The sequence below is a fragment of the Amblyomma mixtum genome, chromosome 1, assembly GCF_055824585.1.
Source record: "Amblyomma mixtum isolate Tamu chromosome 1, ASM5582458v1, whole genome shotgun sequence".
Lineage (NCBI taxonomy): Eukaryota > Metazoa > Arthropoda > Arachnida > Ixodida > Ixodidae > Amblyomma > Amblyomma mixtum.
This window is the reverse complement of record NC_143012.1, coordinates 23,789,385-23,810,100: the sequence shown is the minus strand read 5'-3', so window position 1 is coordinate 23,810,100 and position 20,716 is coordinate 23,789,385. Positions and strand designations below refer to the sequence as shown.

General features: G+C 47.6%; 1 protein-coding gene across 1 annotated transcript in view; it reads right to left on the bottom strand.

Moving 5' to 3' along the window:
- Window positions 1-20,716, bottom strand: part of LOC149365751 (P3 protein-like) — a 57,584-nt gene that overhangs the window by 32,117 nt on the left and 4,751 nt on the right. Inside the window, exon 2 of the mRNA XM_089545740.1 lies at window positions 10,178-10,715. Within this exon, the coding sequence (XP_089401866.1) occupies window positions 10,178-10,715 (538 nt within the window). The remainder of the gene's footprint in view (window positions 1-10,177; window positions 10,716-20,716) is intronic.

Below are 20,716 nucleotides of genomic sequence, written 5' to 3'. Positions count from 1 at the left end.
CATAATCCGTAAATTATTTCTATCTGCGAACTCTACTAATAACTCTCCCCTACTGTTCCTAGAACCCATGCCATAGTCACCTACCGCCTTGTCTCCAGCCTGCTTTTTACCTACCTTTGCATTAAAGTCGCCCATCAGTACAGTGTACTGTGATTTTACTTTGGTCATTGCCGATTCCACATCCACATAGAAGCTTTCAACTATCTGGTCACCATGGCTTGATGTAGGCGCGTAGGCCTGCAGCACCTTCAGCTTGTACCTCTTATTAAGCCTAATTACGATAGCTGCCACTCTCTCGTTAATACTGTAAAACTCCTCGATGTTGCCAGCTATATCCTGATTAATGAGGAATCCCACACCTATAGTTCTCGCCTATCTGCTAATCCTCGATAGCACAGTACATGCCCGCCCTTTAGTACTGTATACGCCTCATCTGTCCTCCTAACCTCACTAAGCCCTATGACATCCCATTTAATACCGACTAATTCCGCCAGCGGCACTGCTAAGCTAGCCTCACTTGATAAGGTTCTTGCGTTAAACGTTGCCAGGTTCAGTTTCCAATGGCGGCCTGTCCGGAGCCAGAGATTCTTAGCACCCTCCGCTGCGTCACAGAAATATATATATATATATATATATATATATATATATATATACTTCCATAGTGCCCAAATTATCATGCCTGACTTGACTGTGCTCTATAAGCCCCTTACCGTATCCTTTCAATGTGACCCTGACCCATAGGTTTCAAGCCTGACATTGCTGCTGACGCAACCAAGACATGCTTATCGCGGTCACAGTTTTCTCGGTAGACTGCGGTAGACTGCTTTGTTTTGGGCCGCCGGCAGACAGATAGGCTACTCTCGAACTGTGCTTGAAAACACTCCAGAGATACGTCTTCACCGTGGCCTGCGCCGCGGCCGCGCCTTATGCATCACATGCATCCTCTGCGACGGCAATGGCAAGGCCGTGTTTACCCGCAGCGCTTACAGATCGCGTGGCGCTGACTGCTTATCTCGCGTTCTGGGAAAATACACAAAGCAGGTTGCTTTCCACCTTGAGAGGGCGCCGTCGTGCTTGAAATGAAGTGCGCTGTACGTATTCTTAGTTTCGCCGGCAGGCACACGAGGGCTTCTTATTGTCTCACCAAACTCCTTGTGAAGCAAGTGCCGTCCTTGTGGGTGCTTGACTTACGAGGCTAATATCTATTCTCTTAAAGTGCAGTGGCTCTTAAACGGCCACTTCAATAGATTGCCTTGCCTCTCAGTTTCTCGTGAAGTATTATGCGAACAAGGTACAGTCCTCGTTTGCTCTTGGACCTGCGTACTTCACGCTCCTACAATATGAGCCAGAAAGCTCTGACAAAAACACCTTGGATGCTTTGTGTTAATACTTCACGCTTTTGCTATATCAGCTTGAAAGCGCTGAAGAAAGGCATGCCTAAAATTTCCTTTCATGCTTCAGTGCCCTCTTGTAGAATTAATTTAGCTGAAAAAAATATAAACCCAAAATTTGTAAAGCGACTAGCGTTATCGCGCTTAGAGAGAAGATGATCAGAAGGGCTTTGTGTAAACCCTGCACAGACCAAACAAAAATTTGCTGTGGCTTAGCTCAGCTAGGCTAGCACACACATAGCTAAAAGTGCGTTAGGCGCCGAGCATAACATGATTGGCGCCTAACAACCATGACAACCGGTTGTCATGGTTACGGCGCATGCGCAGTACTACTGGCCTGTGACGACAGTTCAAAATGCGCCGCTGACTAGCCTTGTGTAGCTTTCGCTACAAAAACAATGTAATACACCACATCACAAGTCCGCAGCATATTCTGAAAGAGTAAACAATTTGCAAGTTGGGTGAAGCCTTAGCCATCTTGCTTGCTTTATATTTGTGCTGTTCATTTATTGTTCTCTTATTATCAAATTGTGATGCTCCCCGTCTTAAATCGACCACGTAGATGTTCTGTACAAGGCTTTGCAGACTACGATAGCTTAGTACAAGATTTTGTGATAGGTTTTCTGCTCGTCATGAAATTTCTTCGAAGAAATTCGTTGAAATGTGTTCGATTTTCGAGAAATATTTCATTATGACGTACGGCAGAGCCGCCCACTGTGATAGGTGCCAGGATGGATTAAATCCCAGGCAGAACCGTTTCACGTGAAAAAAAAGTTACTGATCCACAGAGAGGTCACCTGAGCGAATGGAAAGGTTAGCTCATTAAATTTACGGAAACAAACCACAAAGTAGTAGGTATTGGTGTATTCATTTACTGGTTAAGTTATTTATATTTGTTGTTTACTTATTTATAGACTACATATAAAGCATTCAAGGTGAGACTTTATCAAGGCGGAATACAACTTCATAGATTATTTGATCGGGACTCAAAAATGGTTTCGAAGGATGCAGAAATCACAACATGGAACCAAATCTGGCAGTTTAAAAGGAGATCAAAGGATATAAAACAGTCGCACAAGGCATGACAGACTAAGTTGCGAGGACAGAATGATAGAGAAGGGATTGAAACCATTCTAAGCTAGTTAGTGTGCTGCGTTAGAAGTTGGTTGGTTGGTTGGTTTATGGGGTTTAACGTCCCAAAGCGACTAAGGCTATGAGGGACGCCGTAGTAGAGGGCACCGGAAATTTCGACCACCTGGGATTCTTTAACGTGCACTGACATCGCACAGCACACGGGCCTCTAGAATTTCTCCTCCAAAGAAATTCGACCGCCGCGGCCGGGATCGAGCCCGCGTCTTTCGGGTCAGCAGCCGAGCACCATAACCACTGAGCCACCGCGGCGGCTGCGTTAGAAATCAAGAAAAGAAAGTATTTGGCGCTCTCGTTACAAATGGAAAAGGATGCCACTTGAGGTCGCACCTCTTTTTAGTAGCGTAGCTTGTAAAAAAATAGGTTGTCTTTTAAATGTTAATTTTCTAATACAACATTACTTCTTTGGGTGAAGGATGAAAGGTTACGTTTAATAAAAGTGGTGTCATTGAAATGAGTCAAAAGTCTTAAAATAAAACAACCTGCCTTTTTATATTTTAGCACTTTGGTAACTTTGTTTCTTGATTTTAGCGGGGTTGTCTTTTCAGTTGGCGAAGGACACTTCGTGACCAGGCCCGATCATTTGATCGCTTTGATTGCTGGTTTTGCATGTTCATGTTTTTCGTTGTTTTCATGAGGCTTGAAAGTGAAGTCAATGGGATTGTACTGTAGTATATATTATTGTGCCACGCTGTGAGAAATCCCTATAAGGATTGACCATATTTCTCAATTTAAAAAACGCGCATATTTTCCCCGTAATTCTACAGCAGCAACTGTTTCGCGATGCCCACTGCCATCGCTGTCACACACAATAGACGATAATGTGCAATGCACCATGATTTCTACCGGCTTTGATCACTATTTGCGTTTAACGGCATAAGGACAGTTTTGCCAAACAGTGCTATCACTAACCCTTCCGGTCTTCACGAGGTGAAGTTTTAAAGTTATTCGGCCCAGAGTAACCGAGCACCTACCTACTGGAAAGCCCAGCGGTACCCATTCGAAAACCTCGAAGCGCGCGGTGGCACTGGGGTTCGCATTCTGCCCCTTAAGGTTAGGGGGTAGGTAGACGTTCAAACCACGAGGTCAATGCTTCTTGTCTTTCTTATTTGGCTGTCTAAACTAATGGAGTGCAGATCTGGACAGAACCAAGAGCATTCGTAACAACTCCGAGCGCAAACAAGCTCTCCGTGCCGTGTGAACGCGGCGCTCCTGTTGAAAGGTCGACGTCCGCACCTGTACCTGTCTATTAGTCGAGGTCGTCGAAAGCAGCAGTAGCTGCTCTCTCCCTGAGTGCTAATGGTGGCAGTGACTGGAAGGCGGCCACACAAAGTGCCTTTACCTGAGACCCTCGAGTTCGTCAATCACTCGTCGCCGCGATATCGGTGCTTCGAGAACGTCCGTATCATTTGCCTCGCTGCCGCCGCTCCTACGACGTGACATCGTGGTGCAAGAGCATGGCACTTATCTTCACTCTACGCGTGCGCAGTTCGGCTGCTCCTACTGGTTGCGCTGCCAATGCTACTGTATTTTCTTTGGGGTTTCTTGCTTTGGTGAACCGCTGATAACAGCAATCTGCCGTTGTTTCGAAAGTTCCCGTGTAGTCGTTGTGGGCCCGGGTACTCCGATGGCACCAAGCAGACTATTTCGAAACAATTGATAAGATGCACACGTGACGGATGCGCGACCGTCGGCACGTGGACAATAATCCTTTAAACCAAGTTTTCTTTGTCCAACCACTTGCGTCTGCGTTGACTAGAGAGAGATGGATGTTCTTAGCCTATGTTTTGTCATGGGAAGCACGCAACCATTGTGGTTAGCGATACAGACTCCGCGTTTAGGCAGTGAGATATGGTTTCCTGTCATTGTTTAGACAGGGGACATGCGATTAGCACGTGGCGTATGTGTTGCTGTTTTGCTGTTTGCGTACTCGAGGAGTGGTCACTGAGACTATAATGTCGGACTTGACGCAGGGCGCCACCACAAGCTGTCTTGAGGACGCGTTTTTTAACAATGCATAGCAAGTAACCCCTCGATCATGTCTGGTATCAGAAAATCCGTAGTGGCTAAGTGGTTATAACTTGGGGATGGACTTCCCAGTATTTTTTTAACATTAAGCGGACTTTCATTCAGCCGAAGAGTCTCCGCCCAAGAGTCTCCGCCAAAGAGTCTCCGCCAAAGAGTCTCCGCCAAAGAGTCTCCGCCAAAGAGTCTCCGCCAAAGAGTCTCCGCCAAAGAGTCTCCGCCAAAGAGTCTCCGCCAAAGAGTCTCCGCCAAAGAGTCTCCGCCAAAGAGTCTCTGCCAAAGAGTCTCCGCCAAAGAGTCTCCGCCAAAGAGTCTCCGCCAAAGAGTCTCCGCCAAAGAGTCTCCGCCAAAGAGTCTCCGCCGAAGAGTCTCCGCCGAAGAGTCTCCGCCGAAGAGTCTCCGCCGAAGAGTCTCCGCCGAAGAGTCTCCGCCGAAGAGTCTCCGCCGAAGAGTCTCCGCCGAAGAGTCTCCGCCGAAATTCCGACATCCTAGCCTGCATCTGCCTACCTTGTGAACCACTATTTATCTAAGGTATACCCAGCAGTTATCAGTTCTACGCATTACAGGTCCCGCCAAAGACTGTTTTCCCTTTCTTTTCGCTGAGGTGTTAGCGCGAATTTCTCTAATCTCTTAGTAAAGAGCTCCAAATCCATTTCAACCATCTGGCAATTTTCAGCGGCGACCACTTGCTCAACATTATCGCGCTGTTTTCCTTTAGAAACGCACCTGCAAACTTTTGCTTAAAAGAACACCATAGCCACTCAAGCGGCCGCGACGAACACAGATTTTCGCAACCTGTTTACGTCCCGCACAGGGTGCTTAAAGGAAAAGCCCAAGCTAGTGTTATCTACGCAACAAAAGCAAAGCAGTGGTGCAACTAGGTGCAGCCAGTTACGAATAACATCAATGTAGAGCTAAAGTGGGCTATGGTTTGTACTTGTTGAAAAGCTCCGTTAAGTAACTAGAGTGAAAACACGAAGGAGAACGAAAACGTTAAACTAAGGCAATGTGAATTTCAGTGAAAGCAGCTGCGGCGCAAGACTGCTCTGCCAGCCGAAGTGTTTACTATCTCTGGGTACGGGTGTACGACGCCCGTTGCACTTATGCCGTTACCATCGCATTAGCGCCATATACACGCTCTAGTGCATGCCTCGTGACGTCACGAGTGATGTCAGCTAAATCACCTTATCACAAACGAATTAAAGAAATCCTTGCTAGAGGATATTCATGAAGCGGCGTCCTTTAACATCCCAGTTATACTGCAACTTTATTGAAAGCCCCCTTGAGAGCCCCTTTAACACTGAAGTGTATCGCTCTTTTAGACGTCTAGTTAAGCCGAAAAAAAAAGGCAGTGGCTTAGCTCTGGCTAAGCCTGGATATACAAGCGAAAAGCTTCAGTTATGCTTGGTTTGACGGCCGTCCACACACTGCCTGTACGGAGGCGGAGGAGGAGACGGAAATGGGCGCGGTTAAAACTGCCCGCAGTAAAGTGGAGAGGAGGGTTGCCGGCTGCGACGCGGGCAACACGCGGCCGCAACGAAAGGTCAAACAGTGGGCGAGGAGGCGAAGCGCGCAGTTGTAGCGACAGCGAGGAGGCGAAGCACAAGCGCAGTAGCACGCGGCTGCGCCGAAAGGTCAGGCGACGGAGTCGGCGGCGGCGACTGCTGCGGCAGCGGCGAGGAGCGACCACCTGCGCGGCGCGTCACGTCACTCGGTTTCGCGCATGCGCATAACTCACCAGTTTGGCTCATGCGAAGCTCGGCACTGACCCGCGTAGTGAAGCTTTTCGCTTCAAAACCTATAGGAGGTTTAAATAGTGGTTTTCTGCTCTCTAACCTCCTCTATGGGTTATAGTGGCGATGTTGGCTAAATTTTATTGGTAGTCTTCCGAAATTTTTTCCCATACTTCGAGCCTTTAAGGTGAAACCCCTGCTCTGAGTATCACTCTTCCACTCGGAGCAGGGGTTTCGTAATGTTTGGTTTGGTTTGGTTTGGTTTATGGGGTTTAACGTCCCAAAGCGACTAAGGCTATGAGAGACGCCGTAGTGGAGGGCTCCGGAAATTTGGACCACCTGGGGTTCTTTAACGTGCACTGACATCGCACAGTACACGGGCCTCTAGAATTTCTCCTCCAAAGAAATTCTAGCCGCCGCGGCCGGGATCGAACCCGCGTCTTTCGGGACAGCAGCCGAGCACCGTAACCGCTGAGCCACCGCGGCGGCGGTTTCGTAATGTACGTGACGCTCTGCTCCTCATGGGCATGACGTCATATCAACGAAGCCAGGGCAGCTGATGTGATATAACTAAGACCTCTCATGAAACCCTTGGCCGGATTCTTCAGGAGACACCTGGCAGCAGCCTTTCAGGACTTTCCTAACAGCGGACAATCGAACGGCGATAACACCCAAACTGCAGGAATCCAACGCCGCGCCCCCTCTCTTTCCGCTCGAATGGTTTGAATGTTATCAATGGCGAGGCCCTTTGGGCCCGCGTCTCTTATCGGTGCTTTGTCTTGCGCCCTCTCACCTTACGTTACGGTCAACAAGCGCTATCTCTGCGAGGTTTGCTCATTTGCTTTCGAGTTTTACTTTCGCGGTGGCGCTGGTATGTCGCCGGCAATGTGCAACCCCACCGGACACAGCGCGCACAGGCGACTGCCCATGGGAGTGGGCATCCGGTTGAATGCGCTGAACAATCCTACAGCTTTGAACACTAATGACGCAAGCACTGAGGTGGACCAGCACATATGACGCTCTTCCGCTGATCTAGCTACGTGCGTACCCTAATTAGCCAAATGATGCCGATTCGAAGTTCACTAATTAGAAAGCACTTGACGGTAATAAGTGCGAAGTGAAGAAAAGCAGGTTATCGTTGAGAGGACGCTTTTACGTTCAGTGCTTTCGAATGTGTTTGGAAGACGGGCATTACGCTTGAAATTGTGAAAAAAACATTATGGTAATACCACTGGAAAAATATGTCTGCACAAAAATGGCTGACGAAGTGCTAGCCCGTTAACTGCTTCGCGAAATATTATTTATTGCGTTACGGTCATTCAAGTACGGTATTCAGGTACGGTATGTTGTTGTATGGTTACGTTACGGTTTATTGTGGAACGCTGTATGGTGTGAAAGGTAGTACATGATATGGTATGGCAAGGTATAGTGTGGTATGGTATGGTACTTTGTGGCATTGGGCAGTTATCATCCCGTAGCTCCACGTGACCCATGAAAACCGCCGTAGTGGAGTGTTGCGGTTGTGTGTGTGCGCACGGTATGGTTTTAGAAAAAAACAGCATCCGAATATTCGAGGACCCACCAAGTAAAAAACAAAAGCTAACTGCTCAATGAAAAGCATGGGAGCTCCTGTCGGGTCTATTCCTTCCCCGTTTTTGTCTGTTTCCCTGGATTACTTGAGTTCGCATTGGGCAATTCGTTTTTATCGGCCATTGCTCTAAACTCCCCACGCTTTCCCGTTACCTCATTACGCTCTTTCTTTTTTCGACGAAATTTCACTAAAAAGTGCTTCGAAGTAATATTTTGTAAAAGCGCCATGATACGAGTAACGTTACTGTAAGCGTACTGCGCGTTTTGAGCAAGGAAAATAATGTAAACAAACCAATGTCGCAATTTGAAACAAGTGACCCAGCAGTCTGACATCACCAAAATTAGCTGCGGACATTCGCAAATCTCTAATTTATAAAAAGCATCTCAGGGTTTTTCACTAATGAGCTGAAGGGGCACGTTACTCTTGGAACGAGTTTTAAGGGAACACGCGTAATGGTTATATTCGCGAAAATACGGCAGTTCTTCTGCACTCTTCAACTAAGGCGTGTCACGTACCATGCGCATATCGCTGCGGCGTCAGCAAAAGTGTGCGTGGCGCGCTATGAAGCCGTTTTGCGGTGACTGACCGAGCGTCGGCTCAGGCAGACAGCCAGGTCGATGGCTCTCCTCAGTTGGACGATAACTTGCTTTCCGCTGTGAACTACGACGCATCATGGCGACTAAGCTATGGTGATCTAAGATCGCATAAGTTGAGATCTACGAGGCTGTGGGAGGCCGTAGTTTCACAATACTTGGCACCATTTTCTCTTGCACCCATTTTCTTGTTTCTTTGGTACGATTATACCGCTACTCTAGTTTCGCGGCTTGCAAAGAACGCTTTCAGGTCTAGAGGAGGCAAAAAATATCACGAAGCATTGAGCGAAAGTAACTGTGCCGCCCAAAACAAGCTCATCTTCATGGCCTATAAGCCGAAAAGAATCTGGGCTCGATGCCACTCTTGGCGATTCCGTTACATCCCTTTAAATGGCTTTGTCTCTGCATTGTCTGTTAAGTTTTTATTGTTTTATTTTGTTTCCTTATATTGGAAATTAGTTTTCTTGCTATCCCCCTCGTTTTATTTTAATTCTTTTAAGCCCGTTATACTTCAGTGGCAAGGATCGGGACACTATTTTTATTTACTCTTAATAAGCAGCGCCTTAACAAAGCAAACATTAAACACACATTCTTACTGGACACTGATTGCATGCATGAAACGTGTCCTGTAGACTATCCTTGGTGTCTTTGCAGCAGTGCGTAATCAGGAATGTGTATAGCTTAAATTCACACCACTGTGGCGAGGTGCAAGACGCCATTCGAGCCATGCATGCTTCTCGTGGAGTCTATGCCACTTGGGCCAAAGCTTCTGCTCCGGGAACATATTTCGCAGGGCTGGCCTATGAATGATTACTTAAGTGCACATCACGAGGTCGAAATATAAACGCAAAGCCTCGATTCCATTCGCTACTTGTTCCAAGCCAGTAATGTAAACATGATTTAAGAAATCACCCGTGGTTAAGATTTGCCGAGAATTGGTCTGACGGCCCAAATCGCAGGATCTTTAAAGTGCGCCGAAATGCCGTCGAGGTCAATCGCTTAAGAGTGTTGCAGCGTAGGAACAAGATTCCTGTATTTATCTTTTCCTCGTTTATTTCGCCACTACTCCATTCACAGCACTTGATTTCTAATCTGCACATCAGCCAACGACCATCGTCGCTGATACCGCATATGGAACAAAAGAAAGCTAATACGCACACGTTCCATTTTCGCATTACACACAGGAGCTATTATTGTACGCAAAGAGGTGGAGATATTTGGTCCAGTATCTCTGCGTGCGCTCTTTTGTGGCCTATGTTTCTTCTTCTGGATACACGTTCTCACCACACCAGTCAAGCCGCGCTTTGAAATGCGAGCCAAGAATTTCTTGATGGCCCGCTTCAGTTTGGCGACACATCCCACGACAAACCCTTCAGTGAAGATGCGTTATAGCTCACGCGTCGCCGAAGAAAAAAAAATGGGCCCTGAAACGTTGGAACATTAGAAGCATACACTACAAAGTGAGTCGCACAGACAAGCGACCAGATCACTAAAAAAACGCGGGCAGCACTGTGACACTCTATTTAGAGTTAGAAAAGAGCAGGACCAGTGGTGTGGCCTCGAAATGCGAAATGACTCTCGCATGTCCGGACATGGGAGTATGTTCATGGAAACAGAAGGCGATCACAGGTGTCCTGCCAGAAGAGCTTTCTTAGGCAATACTGTTGCTGCATTGACGAAAAAGGAATCACCCACCTTGAAGAAGAGCTTGGTGTAGCTCACGAACACTCCATGGACGGTGACGTTGAAGCCGGTGCCATTAATCTCGGCATCCAGGAATACCTTGGACACGTCCACAGTGGCCACGTCCGTGTCAGCGCTAGTCACTGTGATCGTGCGGTTTGCGGGCGTTGCGAATGTCAGCTGCACCACGACGTCCCGCTCTTCTTCCACGTCGATGCGCTGTGGCGGCGTAAAGAGCACAAGGGTGTCGTTGGCCCCGGCATTGCTCCCGTAAGAGCCGCCCCCGTTGGCAAGCCCCTTATTCTCGAACTCGATATCCTGCTTGCTTGGCGCGGTGGCAGTGTTTATGTAGAGTAACCCATCAGTCACGTTGACGTCAGGACTAGAAGCCAAGACCAGAAGCGCGGTCCAGGAAAGCAGGCACAGGACGGCGGCGGAGAAACGGCAGACGTGCATTGCGGATGAAGGAGTGTGTGGTCCGTCCCTCCGCCGTTCGGCAAGGGAACTGATTGTCTCGGCAGTCCCCGTTGGCTTCCGGAGGCGTTGGAGCCTGAAAGGGACGATAGGCGGCGAACGCTTCGATACGACGCGCCAATTGACCTTATCAGTTTCGGCAGATATCGCCATCACAGAAAACCGAAGCGAGCAGATTTGCGGGGCCAAGAACGGGAAGACTTCTATTGTTGCACCAACTAGTAACACGTGTGCATTTAGCATCGCTGCATGTACGCTCCACAACAATGTTTTTCTGGAGTTCTTTCCTAGTTTTTACAATGAGGCTTAACATAAAAATTATTTGCCACACTTTTTTTTCGTATTGAAAGTATAGAGTTGCTCAAATTGAAGTCAAAGTGAGAACTTTGCTTAAAGTACCAGATGAAGGAGGCTCCAGATTTTTTTCTCTTGTAGAAATCCTCGAATGAAGTGCAAAACGTTCATTCTTTGGTAAAAGCTAACGGAGTAATTTTGCTGTTTTTTTTGTCAGCTGTTTTCGTTGTGCTGCCGAAGTAGAACTGCTCCCCATTTCGGAGAAAAAAGACTGGCTGCCCATTTCACAGCTGTCGATCAGGTGGACTGTTTAATAATGGTGAAAATTAGCGACGCTCATTGCTGCCATTCGTGAAGTCGAGACACTTTAAAATGAGCAGTGACTATTCCAGCGTATAACCCTTGAACTCACGCCTAAGTGGAGCGCTGCGATTACGCGATATTTTCGTGCGCTAAGATCTATTTCGCCACTGTATGTATGGCTAAAATTGACGTAGGCGGTCCCCTAGGTTGCAGCTGTGCTACCTAGATTACGTGACCTTGTGACATAATCAAAACCTTCCCACCGGATTGTGAGAAAACTGCCCACCATGGCAGGTCGCAGCTCAGTTAATCATTGGTGGCGAAAGATTGCTCGGGAAGAGAATGCTTGGTTGCACAATCGCCAACAGAGGCAGCACCTGCCATCGCAGGGCAGTGGCGCATCGTTTAATCGTTTCTTCACTGTGCCAGGAGTATGAGGACTTTTCGATTGGTTTATGGGGTTTAACGTCCCAAAGCGACTCAGCCTATGAGGGACGCCGTAGTGGAGGGCTCCGGAAATTTCGACCACCTGGGGTTCTTTAATGTGCGCTGACATCGCACAGTATGAGGACTTTTAGCGATCTATGAATGCAAAGTACAGAATGGCCAATTCCGATACATGGGCATTAACCCGCTAACACTACCTCGTCATATCCTTATGGAAGAGTTTTAATGCGCTAGCCCTTTTGGCCATGGATTTTTTATTTTCGTCGAAGATTTTTCAGGCCTAAGCCTTACTTGCCCCAGCAAAAACACGTCTCTCTCTCTCTCTCTGTGCGTGCGCGCGCGTGTGTGCGCGTCTGCTCGTGTCTGCGCGTGTGCGCGCGTGTGTGCGTGTGGGAGTGTGTGCGCGCGTATGTGTGCGTCTGCTCGTGTCTGCGCGTGTGCGCGCGTGTGTGCGTGTGGGAGTGTGTGCACGCGTGTTAACACTCGATGGTAGACCCATAAAAGATCGGTAAGGCCGTGGTACGGCGGCGACTGCCTTCATGAAGTTAGCGCACAGATCAGAAGGGGTGTGGCAGCGTCGCGGCGGCGGCTACGTAGAGCCATGCAGAGGTAGAATTGCCAGCGGCGTGGCATCGAGTTACATCACGCGGCAGAGCGCGGCGACTGCGTACACAAAGTGCGTGTGCGGGCTTACGCCTTCTCACATGCAAGCAGCCTTATGTGCCGGGCCTACACTTTTGCTTTGTGTTTTGATAATGTCTAAGGCCCCTTGACCACGTAGTAAAATTTCAGTATCGTGACGCAAGTATTAATTGATTTACAGGCATGGTGTCAAAACAGGACATCGGTGGGCGTAAAATGCGAAAGTGGCCGCTGTTGTTAACGCAGTTCACAACAAAGAAGTGAATAAAACAATTTCTTATTTTGCAGTATGGAGAACTCTAAAGAAGGTTTTTTTACGTCGTTGTGAATACACAAAAGGTGGCGCTATATCCTGTTTACCTTTCGTTTTTTTTATCATTCCTCCTCATTCTTGTCGCAGACAGGCATGTGTTCCATCTTATAGACCTCCATGATTTTGAGCCTCTCCTGGGCGCGGCCATTTTGCACCGACTGGCGCGCCGCGGTGCGGGCGTTTCTTTGGGGACTGCGGGGCTGCGGCAGTTCCGCGGCCGCGCCTGCATATAGCCGCGCTTCGGGCGTTAAAAAAACATTGTCGAGCATACTTTCGCTGCGTGGCTGTGTTGCAGGAAGTATTTACGTTGTCAAAGCGATAACATTGACGCGTTTTAATGACATTTAGTTTGATATTCAGGTTAATTGTGCCGGCGCTTAGAATGCGCTCGTGCTTATATCGAATACCGTCTTGGTGCTCCACCGCAGAAACTTTTTGTTCAGTATCAAGCATTAGGTGTGCGGCTAGCATGCAGTTCCAATTCCCATGCACTCTTATTCCTTCCTGCCGGCCGGCCATAAAGCCCCCCCTCCACAAACAGGGCTTTCTTGTCGCCTCGCCAGTTTATCAACAAATTACCGCTGTGAGCTCAACTGAGTCGCAGCGCCTACAGAAAACAAATTTTGTCCATGGTTTATGCGTTGGTGCATAAAAACGTACTTTCGCTTAATTTGTCAAAGCTTGAATAGATATGAGCAGCTAATCCAGCTTTCACTAATTCTGAGGTCCGAAGTCGCGTTATTTTATTCAGGAGCTCTCGCCGCGTGTGAGAGCGTTGCGTAGCCGTTTGGCTGAGTGTGGAAAATGAAATGAAATCGCGCATAGTATTTTCCTATGAATAAGATAGATACTGCACCGCTGCGGTGGCTCAGTGGTTACGGCTCTCGGCTCTGGCCCAAAAGACGCGGGTTCGATCCCGGCCGCGGCGGCTGAATTTCTTTGGAGGAGAAATTCGAGGCCCGTGTACTGTGCGATGTCAGTGCACGTTAAAGAACCCCAGGTGGTCGAAATTTCCGGAGCCCTCCACTACGGCGTCTCTCATAGCCTTAGTCGCTTTGGGACGTTAAATTTAACGTCCCTATAAACCAACCAAACTAGTGTAGATACCAACAGCAGAGAGATACTATAGATACTTTATACCGTATAGATACTTTATACCGTAAGACGTTCCCTTCGACTTGCTTCACCTGAAACAAAACTGTTAGCCTACATTTCACTTGTCCGCTCAGTTATAGAATACAGTATTATTGCCTGGTTGCCCTACACTAAACAATATTTTGATAGATTAGAAAGTGTTCAGCGAAAAGCTGTCCGCTTCATTTATAACAAATACAGTCGCCATGACTCTCCCTCACTGCTTTTACAAAAAGCCGGCCTATCTACAATTCACACACGAGCTAGACTGTTGCGGCTTAAGTTCTTGTTCCTCCTCTTGAACAACGACACAAAACTTGATAAAACTAGATACCTGCTTACGCCTAATACACGTGTCACAAGAACAAAACATGAAAAACATCTATCTGAATATAGATACTACAGTGATGCATTCAAATTTTCATACTTCCCGCATGTAATCCGTGAATGGAATATGTTGCCTTCTGAAATTGTAAGCCAGCTCACTCCTGAAGCATTCGTGTCGAAGGTAGCAAACCACTTTCAAAACGGTTAACATTGTCACCATGTGTCATTTACCATGTTTCTTTCTATGAGAGTGAAAAGTTCCTTCTCTGCAGTCTTTTATTGTGTACTTTTTCATGCATATGTGCACCCAATCCTGTTACGGCCTCAAAGAGAGGCCAACAGTATGTAATAAATAAATAAATAAATAAACCTTTACCCCCCCCCCCCCCCACATCCCTCTGACATGCGTGAGGAAAAAGCAGCTGAAATCGATAGCGGTCGTGCTTACAATCCTGTGCATGAAATGTGTTTAATGGGAACAAGAGCAAGCTCAGCGCAAGGATGCCGAACACGTACTGGTGATCGAAAACACGCGCTCCGTCGGGACAACCTTCGGTCTGCAGCTCGCCTATCAAGTTACTACTCCACAGCGTCAAATCAATAGATCTAAATTCTGATGCATAAAATTATCATAGATGATATCGCACGTAAACGGCAACAGCAAACGACACGACAGCGTAGAAATCTGCTTAGAAGTGCCGGTTTCCAGTTCGTACACTACCTGGTCGACTACCCTCGGATGTCACGTTAACGAGTAAATGCGCACAAGATAACCGCAGTACTGTCTGGAAAAGGGAAAATGAGAGTAGTGACGCACAGCACACACCCTCATACGTTAGCTGATGGAGCACAACAACGGCAGAAGCGAACACGTAAACATGCGTTCCACGCGCGGCGCCGGCGCGACCCGCAGTCCCTCGGGCCGCGCGCGCCGACAGATGGCGACTGGTGTCGAGAGTAGGAGCGCACCCGCAGCCTGCGTGCGAGGGTAAAAAAGTCACGTCAACTGCACACATGTTCAAAACTTTCCTAGCCTTCGTGGAAGGCGACTGTGGACAAGATGAAGGCTTTCCCCATATCTGCAACGCCCTCTGCTATCCGGCTTCGTGAAGCGCTTTAGTAACGCTCAGCGCGGAGCCCAGCACATCTAAGTTCTCAGCTTGCGCGAGGCCCAATGCATCTGGCTTGGGCCTGTTTTTTAAACTAGCTGTTTGCTATAGAAGAATTCATAAAGTGGAACATAATCTCGCCGAGTCTGTGTTTTGAGCGAATGCTGTTCTCTACAGATGACAAAAAATTCCCTCTCATTCATAGGCTTATGCGTTGCGGACATCTCTCGGCAGGGGAGAAAGCAGAAGCTGTTCTAGAGCACACCGAATACGCGTTCTTAAGAGAAATGGCCAAACACGCTGCATTGTTTCCAGCGTCGAGGGTGCGCCACACGTGCTGCACGAGGGGCGGTGCTCAAGTTAGTGTGAATGCCCGGTCGCTTTTTGCAGCTCACTGCTGATCCTCACAGAGTAAAGAGAGCGATAAAAAAAAATAAATAAAAGCGCAAGGTAAGGTGTCCGTTTATTCCTACTGTTCCTTTGCTCCGGTTATCGTTGGCTGACATCCCCATTGTCGTTTTCAGGCTCAATACCAACCTTCACCTTATACAATAGCGAAAATTTCCCTCCTCAATTTCATCAAAAAGTGAATTTTAAGATTTCTTCTATTTGCCGTGAGGAACATTGGCGTCAGCAGTCCAACAAGCTCATCAGTATAGGTTCATCCTTAAAAAGACTAGCGGAACTTCCTCTAGAAAAATTACCTATCATCACTCAATGGCCACCACTGGCAACCGTTGAGCCCTGGTGGTGTCAAAATCGCACATTTCGAAAACGCGTTCAGGCGCAGCCTCTACGCGTTCAATAATATTTACGACGCGGATATAAGCTTGAACAGGCATTTCACGAAACACAAAAATCTGAGCGGAAAAGATGGAATGGTTAGTGAGATATAAATCTACAAATTTACTATACCTCGGCTTCTTCAACCCATGTCTACAATGCTGCTGCTTCTTCTTTCTTAGACAACATAGCCTTTCAAAATGCGTAAAGAGCGATGCTGATAGCAACAAAGATTCCGGAGAAACTGTTTCTTTTAATGAATGGTATTTTCGTATGTTCGTCTGTTACTGAGGCGCGAGCGGAATATTCGTGTTGTGATGTCCACCGACGATATTTTATGGTGGCCGCAGCTGGCAAAGGACACGGTTAATTGGAGAGGCATGCAAAGGCCTTTGCCCTCAGGCTGATGATGGTGATGCAGTGGGCGTGATCTGATGTGAGCACTGAATCAAATACTTCGAAGTACCAGCCTTGCTTGTCTTAAGTTATGTCGCACTAATTCTGCTGTAACTTAATAAAATATAGCATATCTTGATGTTTATATATTTTTGTCAGCTCCATTAGAATCGGAAATGATAACCGCTTCTCAGGATGGCTCCGTCCGGGCTTTTCCTTAGCACCAATGCTCATCGCATAAAAACCACTCCCCAATAAAAATGATATTGAGGATTTTGTGAATAGTATCGATGCTATTAACAAAATTGCTTATTGATAATTGCTGAGTTGTTTTTCCTTGTTCTTTACTATGTTCTATTACTCATATGTTAATTTTCTGCTGTGTAATTTGCCGCACTTCTTTTTATGTATTTTTTGCCCCTCCTGCTTGAACCCATTTAGGGTCTGCAGTACTCTATAAATAAATAAATAAATATTTTTCCAATACTTGGGGCAGCATCATCACTCTGAACCGCCGCAAACACTACGTGAATAAACCAATTGGGAGTGGTGCAAAATGGCTGTACTCACTTCACGTAATTAAATTCTAATCACACAGTAGCTTCAGAACGATGAAGCCAACTTTGCCCTACGCAACCTAGCAACCGCCGCCATCCGTATCGTCCATATAATGTACTACCATAATAGGTACCTCCGCGAGCTGTGGATTAAGCCACCACCACCTCTACGGTCTAGAATTACTCACAGAAAACTGCATCATGTCCTTCGATAGAAAACTGACATATTCCCGCGCATTTATCTCATAGAAGGACCTTTCCATGACTTTGTGTAGCAATCCACAACTACTTTCACCTATCACCGTGCCACAAGTTTTAAAAGCTTTCTTAGTGATTTACTTTCAGGTTTGTGGTTATATGTATTCTTGCAATATATATATTATATATATTTTTTCAAGCAGAAAGAAATAAATCTTTCTGATATTTACTTATCCTTCACCGCTGTAATGCGCACCCTAGTTAAAAAATCATCGGTAGGTATGGCTTGCTTTTGATTCTTTTGGTGGGGCCCTAACAACACCCTTAAAGGGCAACTCCGGCGATTTTTCGATGTTCATCGATCGAAATCAAATTTTAAGTCTGCATTCTATATGGTACTCTGATGTCTCATGTAAAATTTCGCACCTGAAAGCGGCGTAGTTTTTCGGCAAGCGAATTTTGAAGACAAGCGCTCCTCGACGCGAGAGGCACCCATTGATCGAGCAACTTCTACAGGCCACCCTGTACTGTGACGTCACTGGCGAGTCGGCGTGTCAAGCCGGTCGGGCGCGCGCTGGCGCTGGCAGTGCAGAGGAAAACTGAAAATTGGTTTTGAGGAAAGTAAATGGCGCAGTAACGGACACCCCAACCGCGACGTAAGAAGGAGTGAAGGAAGAAAGAGGTGCCGTAGTGGATTGGATTGGAAAACGTTTATTGTCAGCACTGAGCCCTAGTGGACATTATACTAGGTGGCTTCGAGCCCATGGCTCTTGGCGACCTTGTGAGCCCACTCAGTGGCCCGGACTTGCGTCAACGGGTCTGAGCTGGCCAGTATAGCCTCCCACCGCTCTAGAGAAGGGACTGGTAGTAGGTCCGCCGGTGGCGGCGCCTTTTTGCAGCTCCATAAAATGTGGTCATATCCGGCTATCTCGCCGCATTGTTTGCAAGTAGCGTTGTATTGTGTTGGATACATGTGTGCTAGTCTCGACGGGCTAAAGAAGGCTCGCGTCTGGAGCCGTAGTGGAGGTCTCTGGAGTTACTCCGACCGCCTGTGCAATTTCGCGCCATCTCAACGTGCCTGATGTGATGTGTACACCAGAATGATGGGTCACGGCAACTTCTGTTCTGCTGTGGGGTGCACAAATTCTTCATCTGTGACAACGGGCGTGATCTGCGATAGGTTTCCTAGCAATAAGAACCTTCGCGACAAATGGGTGAGAGCTGTCCGCCGTGTCAACTGGTCTCCGAGGAAGCATTCCCGCTTGTGCTCGGAACATTTCGCGCCAGATTGATATGAAGACAGCGTGTACTTCAGTGAGAGCTTTGGACTCGCTAAGGTTTTGTTCAACCGACACTTGAAGGCATATTTTGTGCCAACGTTATTCGAGTACAACCGCCCATCGCAGCGGCCAGCTGAACGACGCGCGGCCGTCAAGAGGAAGCGGTATGTTGGATTATGGCGTGAACTCACTTCCAAAAGCTCGCCGTCGAGACAGAGCTTCGCAAAGAGAACACTGTTGGTGGTGCATGCCCCTGTAAGGACGTTGCGCACCGCGGCAACGTTCAGGCAGCAGATGCTTTCATCAGGCTGGGTCGGCCGTCACTCGCCATACGAAGAGCTGTCAGCGGGAGCATCACATTAACTTTTGTTCTGACGACTGTGTCACAAATGCATGCACGAGAAATGACTCAAATCAAGTAATCAAATCAAAGAGTAATAAATCAATCAAAAGTAATAAATCAAAAGACTCCAGTCAAGTAAATGACTCGAGTAACTTCTCCGAGTTCAGACCGTCTCCATGCTGTAGGCGACGTGGCCTGTGGTGTGACTCGGCGGGCTCGCGCGGCGGTGGATCATACCTGAAAGGCGACTCGTCCAGCCCAAAATCGTCGAATGAGTCGTCTTCTAAAGACTCGCTGGTCTCAGAAAAGCTGTTCTCCGCGCTTTCAGTCATGTCGACAGCGCGGCTCAGGGTAGTTGCGATATCTTCGGGGACTTCGCAGCGCGGCGAACCCGTCAGTGACGTCACAGTAAATACCGCACGAAGGCACCTCCCCGGTTTCGGTTGCGCGGTTTCGGTTTCGAGTTGCGCGTTTTTTGCTGTTTAAAAATTATTTTAGGGTAACTTTTGAAAACCTTGTATCGTACACATTACAGGAGGTTCTTAGGAACACAAATCAGCCATTAACATAAAATGGCTGAAAAATTGCCGGAGTTGCCCTTTAAAGGGAAACTGCATAAGTTTTAGAAATCAACGCGCTTAAGAGGGCCGAATGTGTGATACTTGCAGGTAAAGCATGCGAAGTCTTTTTGGGCTAGCACTTGAAATAGTGAAGTAATCGCCGATTAAACTCCCGACGCCCTTCAAGCTTCTCCGCAGCGCACAAAGACCAGTGGGGGGGGGGGGGGGGACATGATGACGTCATCGAAGGTATCGGTACATTTCCAACGCACAAAAGCCTGCTTTGAAGGGAAAAAAAACCAACGCCACCGAAGGCGAACCCTGCCGAGAGTTGTTTGGCAGCCTCTAACGAGTCGGGGCAGGGTGTGGCTGACGACAGCGGTAATTTGAAATCATACCTTCCATGACGTCACGCTGAGTTTCCCCGCACTTCTCCAGTGCATTGAGGAGAAGCGCAAAATTCAATCGTCGATTACGTCACTATTTTAAATGCAAGGGCAAAAACACTTGGCATGCTTTACCTACAGCCTATATCGATTTGAATCCTTGAATATCGCGAAATTCTCAAAAAAGTGCTGCAGTTGCCCTTTAAAGGCCAAAAGGTCTCGAGAGCTGAGGGCAGAGGCTCTCCTCACCCTGCCGGGATATAGAGCCCCGCAGGTTCCATATACTCCCTTTAGAAGGCTGAAAACCAAACCGAGTAGGGTTCATTGTTTCGGCCAATAGTGCACTACATATCCTCAAGGCAAGACAAACAAACAATCAAGCAGTGGAATTTTCCCTACGCGCTAACCTACGGAAGGGTGGCACGTCACCGTAGCGCCCACAGTAACGCCATTTTTCTCTCCCCCGCCTCAAAAAACAAGAGTTTCAGCAGCGACAATGGACGCCCTCGCTAAACTGATCGCGTCGCGGAAAGTCCTGTCAGAAGATGCCACGGCAAACCGCGCCGTATCAGTGTGTGTATATACACCGGGTTGCGCTCTTCCGGGCAACCACCGAAGGTGCTCCACACGTGCGCCAAGCGGCCGCCGGCTTAACCCCCGTTGGCACTTTTTTATCTTTTATCTGTATTTCCGGCCTTTATTTGTCACTAGCTTTTAAAGCGATAGTGTTAGGAGGCCCCTTCAGATGGAAACCCTCGGTCGTCATCGTCGTAGTAGTCAACGGCGGCGGCGATACCGTTCACTAGGACCATTATGGCAGACAGCTTTCAATTTTCCAAGTGCCTTATTTGCTGAATTTCATACGAGAAGAAATTAAATTCCAGAAACCGGAGTTTAAAAATATGTCAAATCATATTTGTTAAAGAAACCCGTCTCTTTCCTGTAATAAGACATTGTATGCATTCATTTTCGGTGTAATCAAGGTGTATATACAGGGTCTGTTCT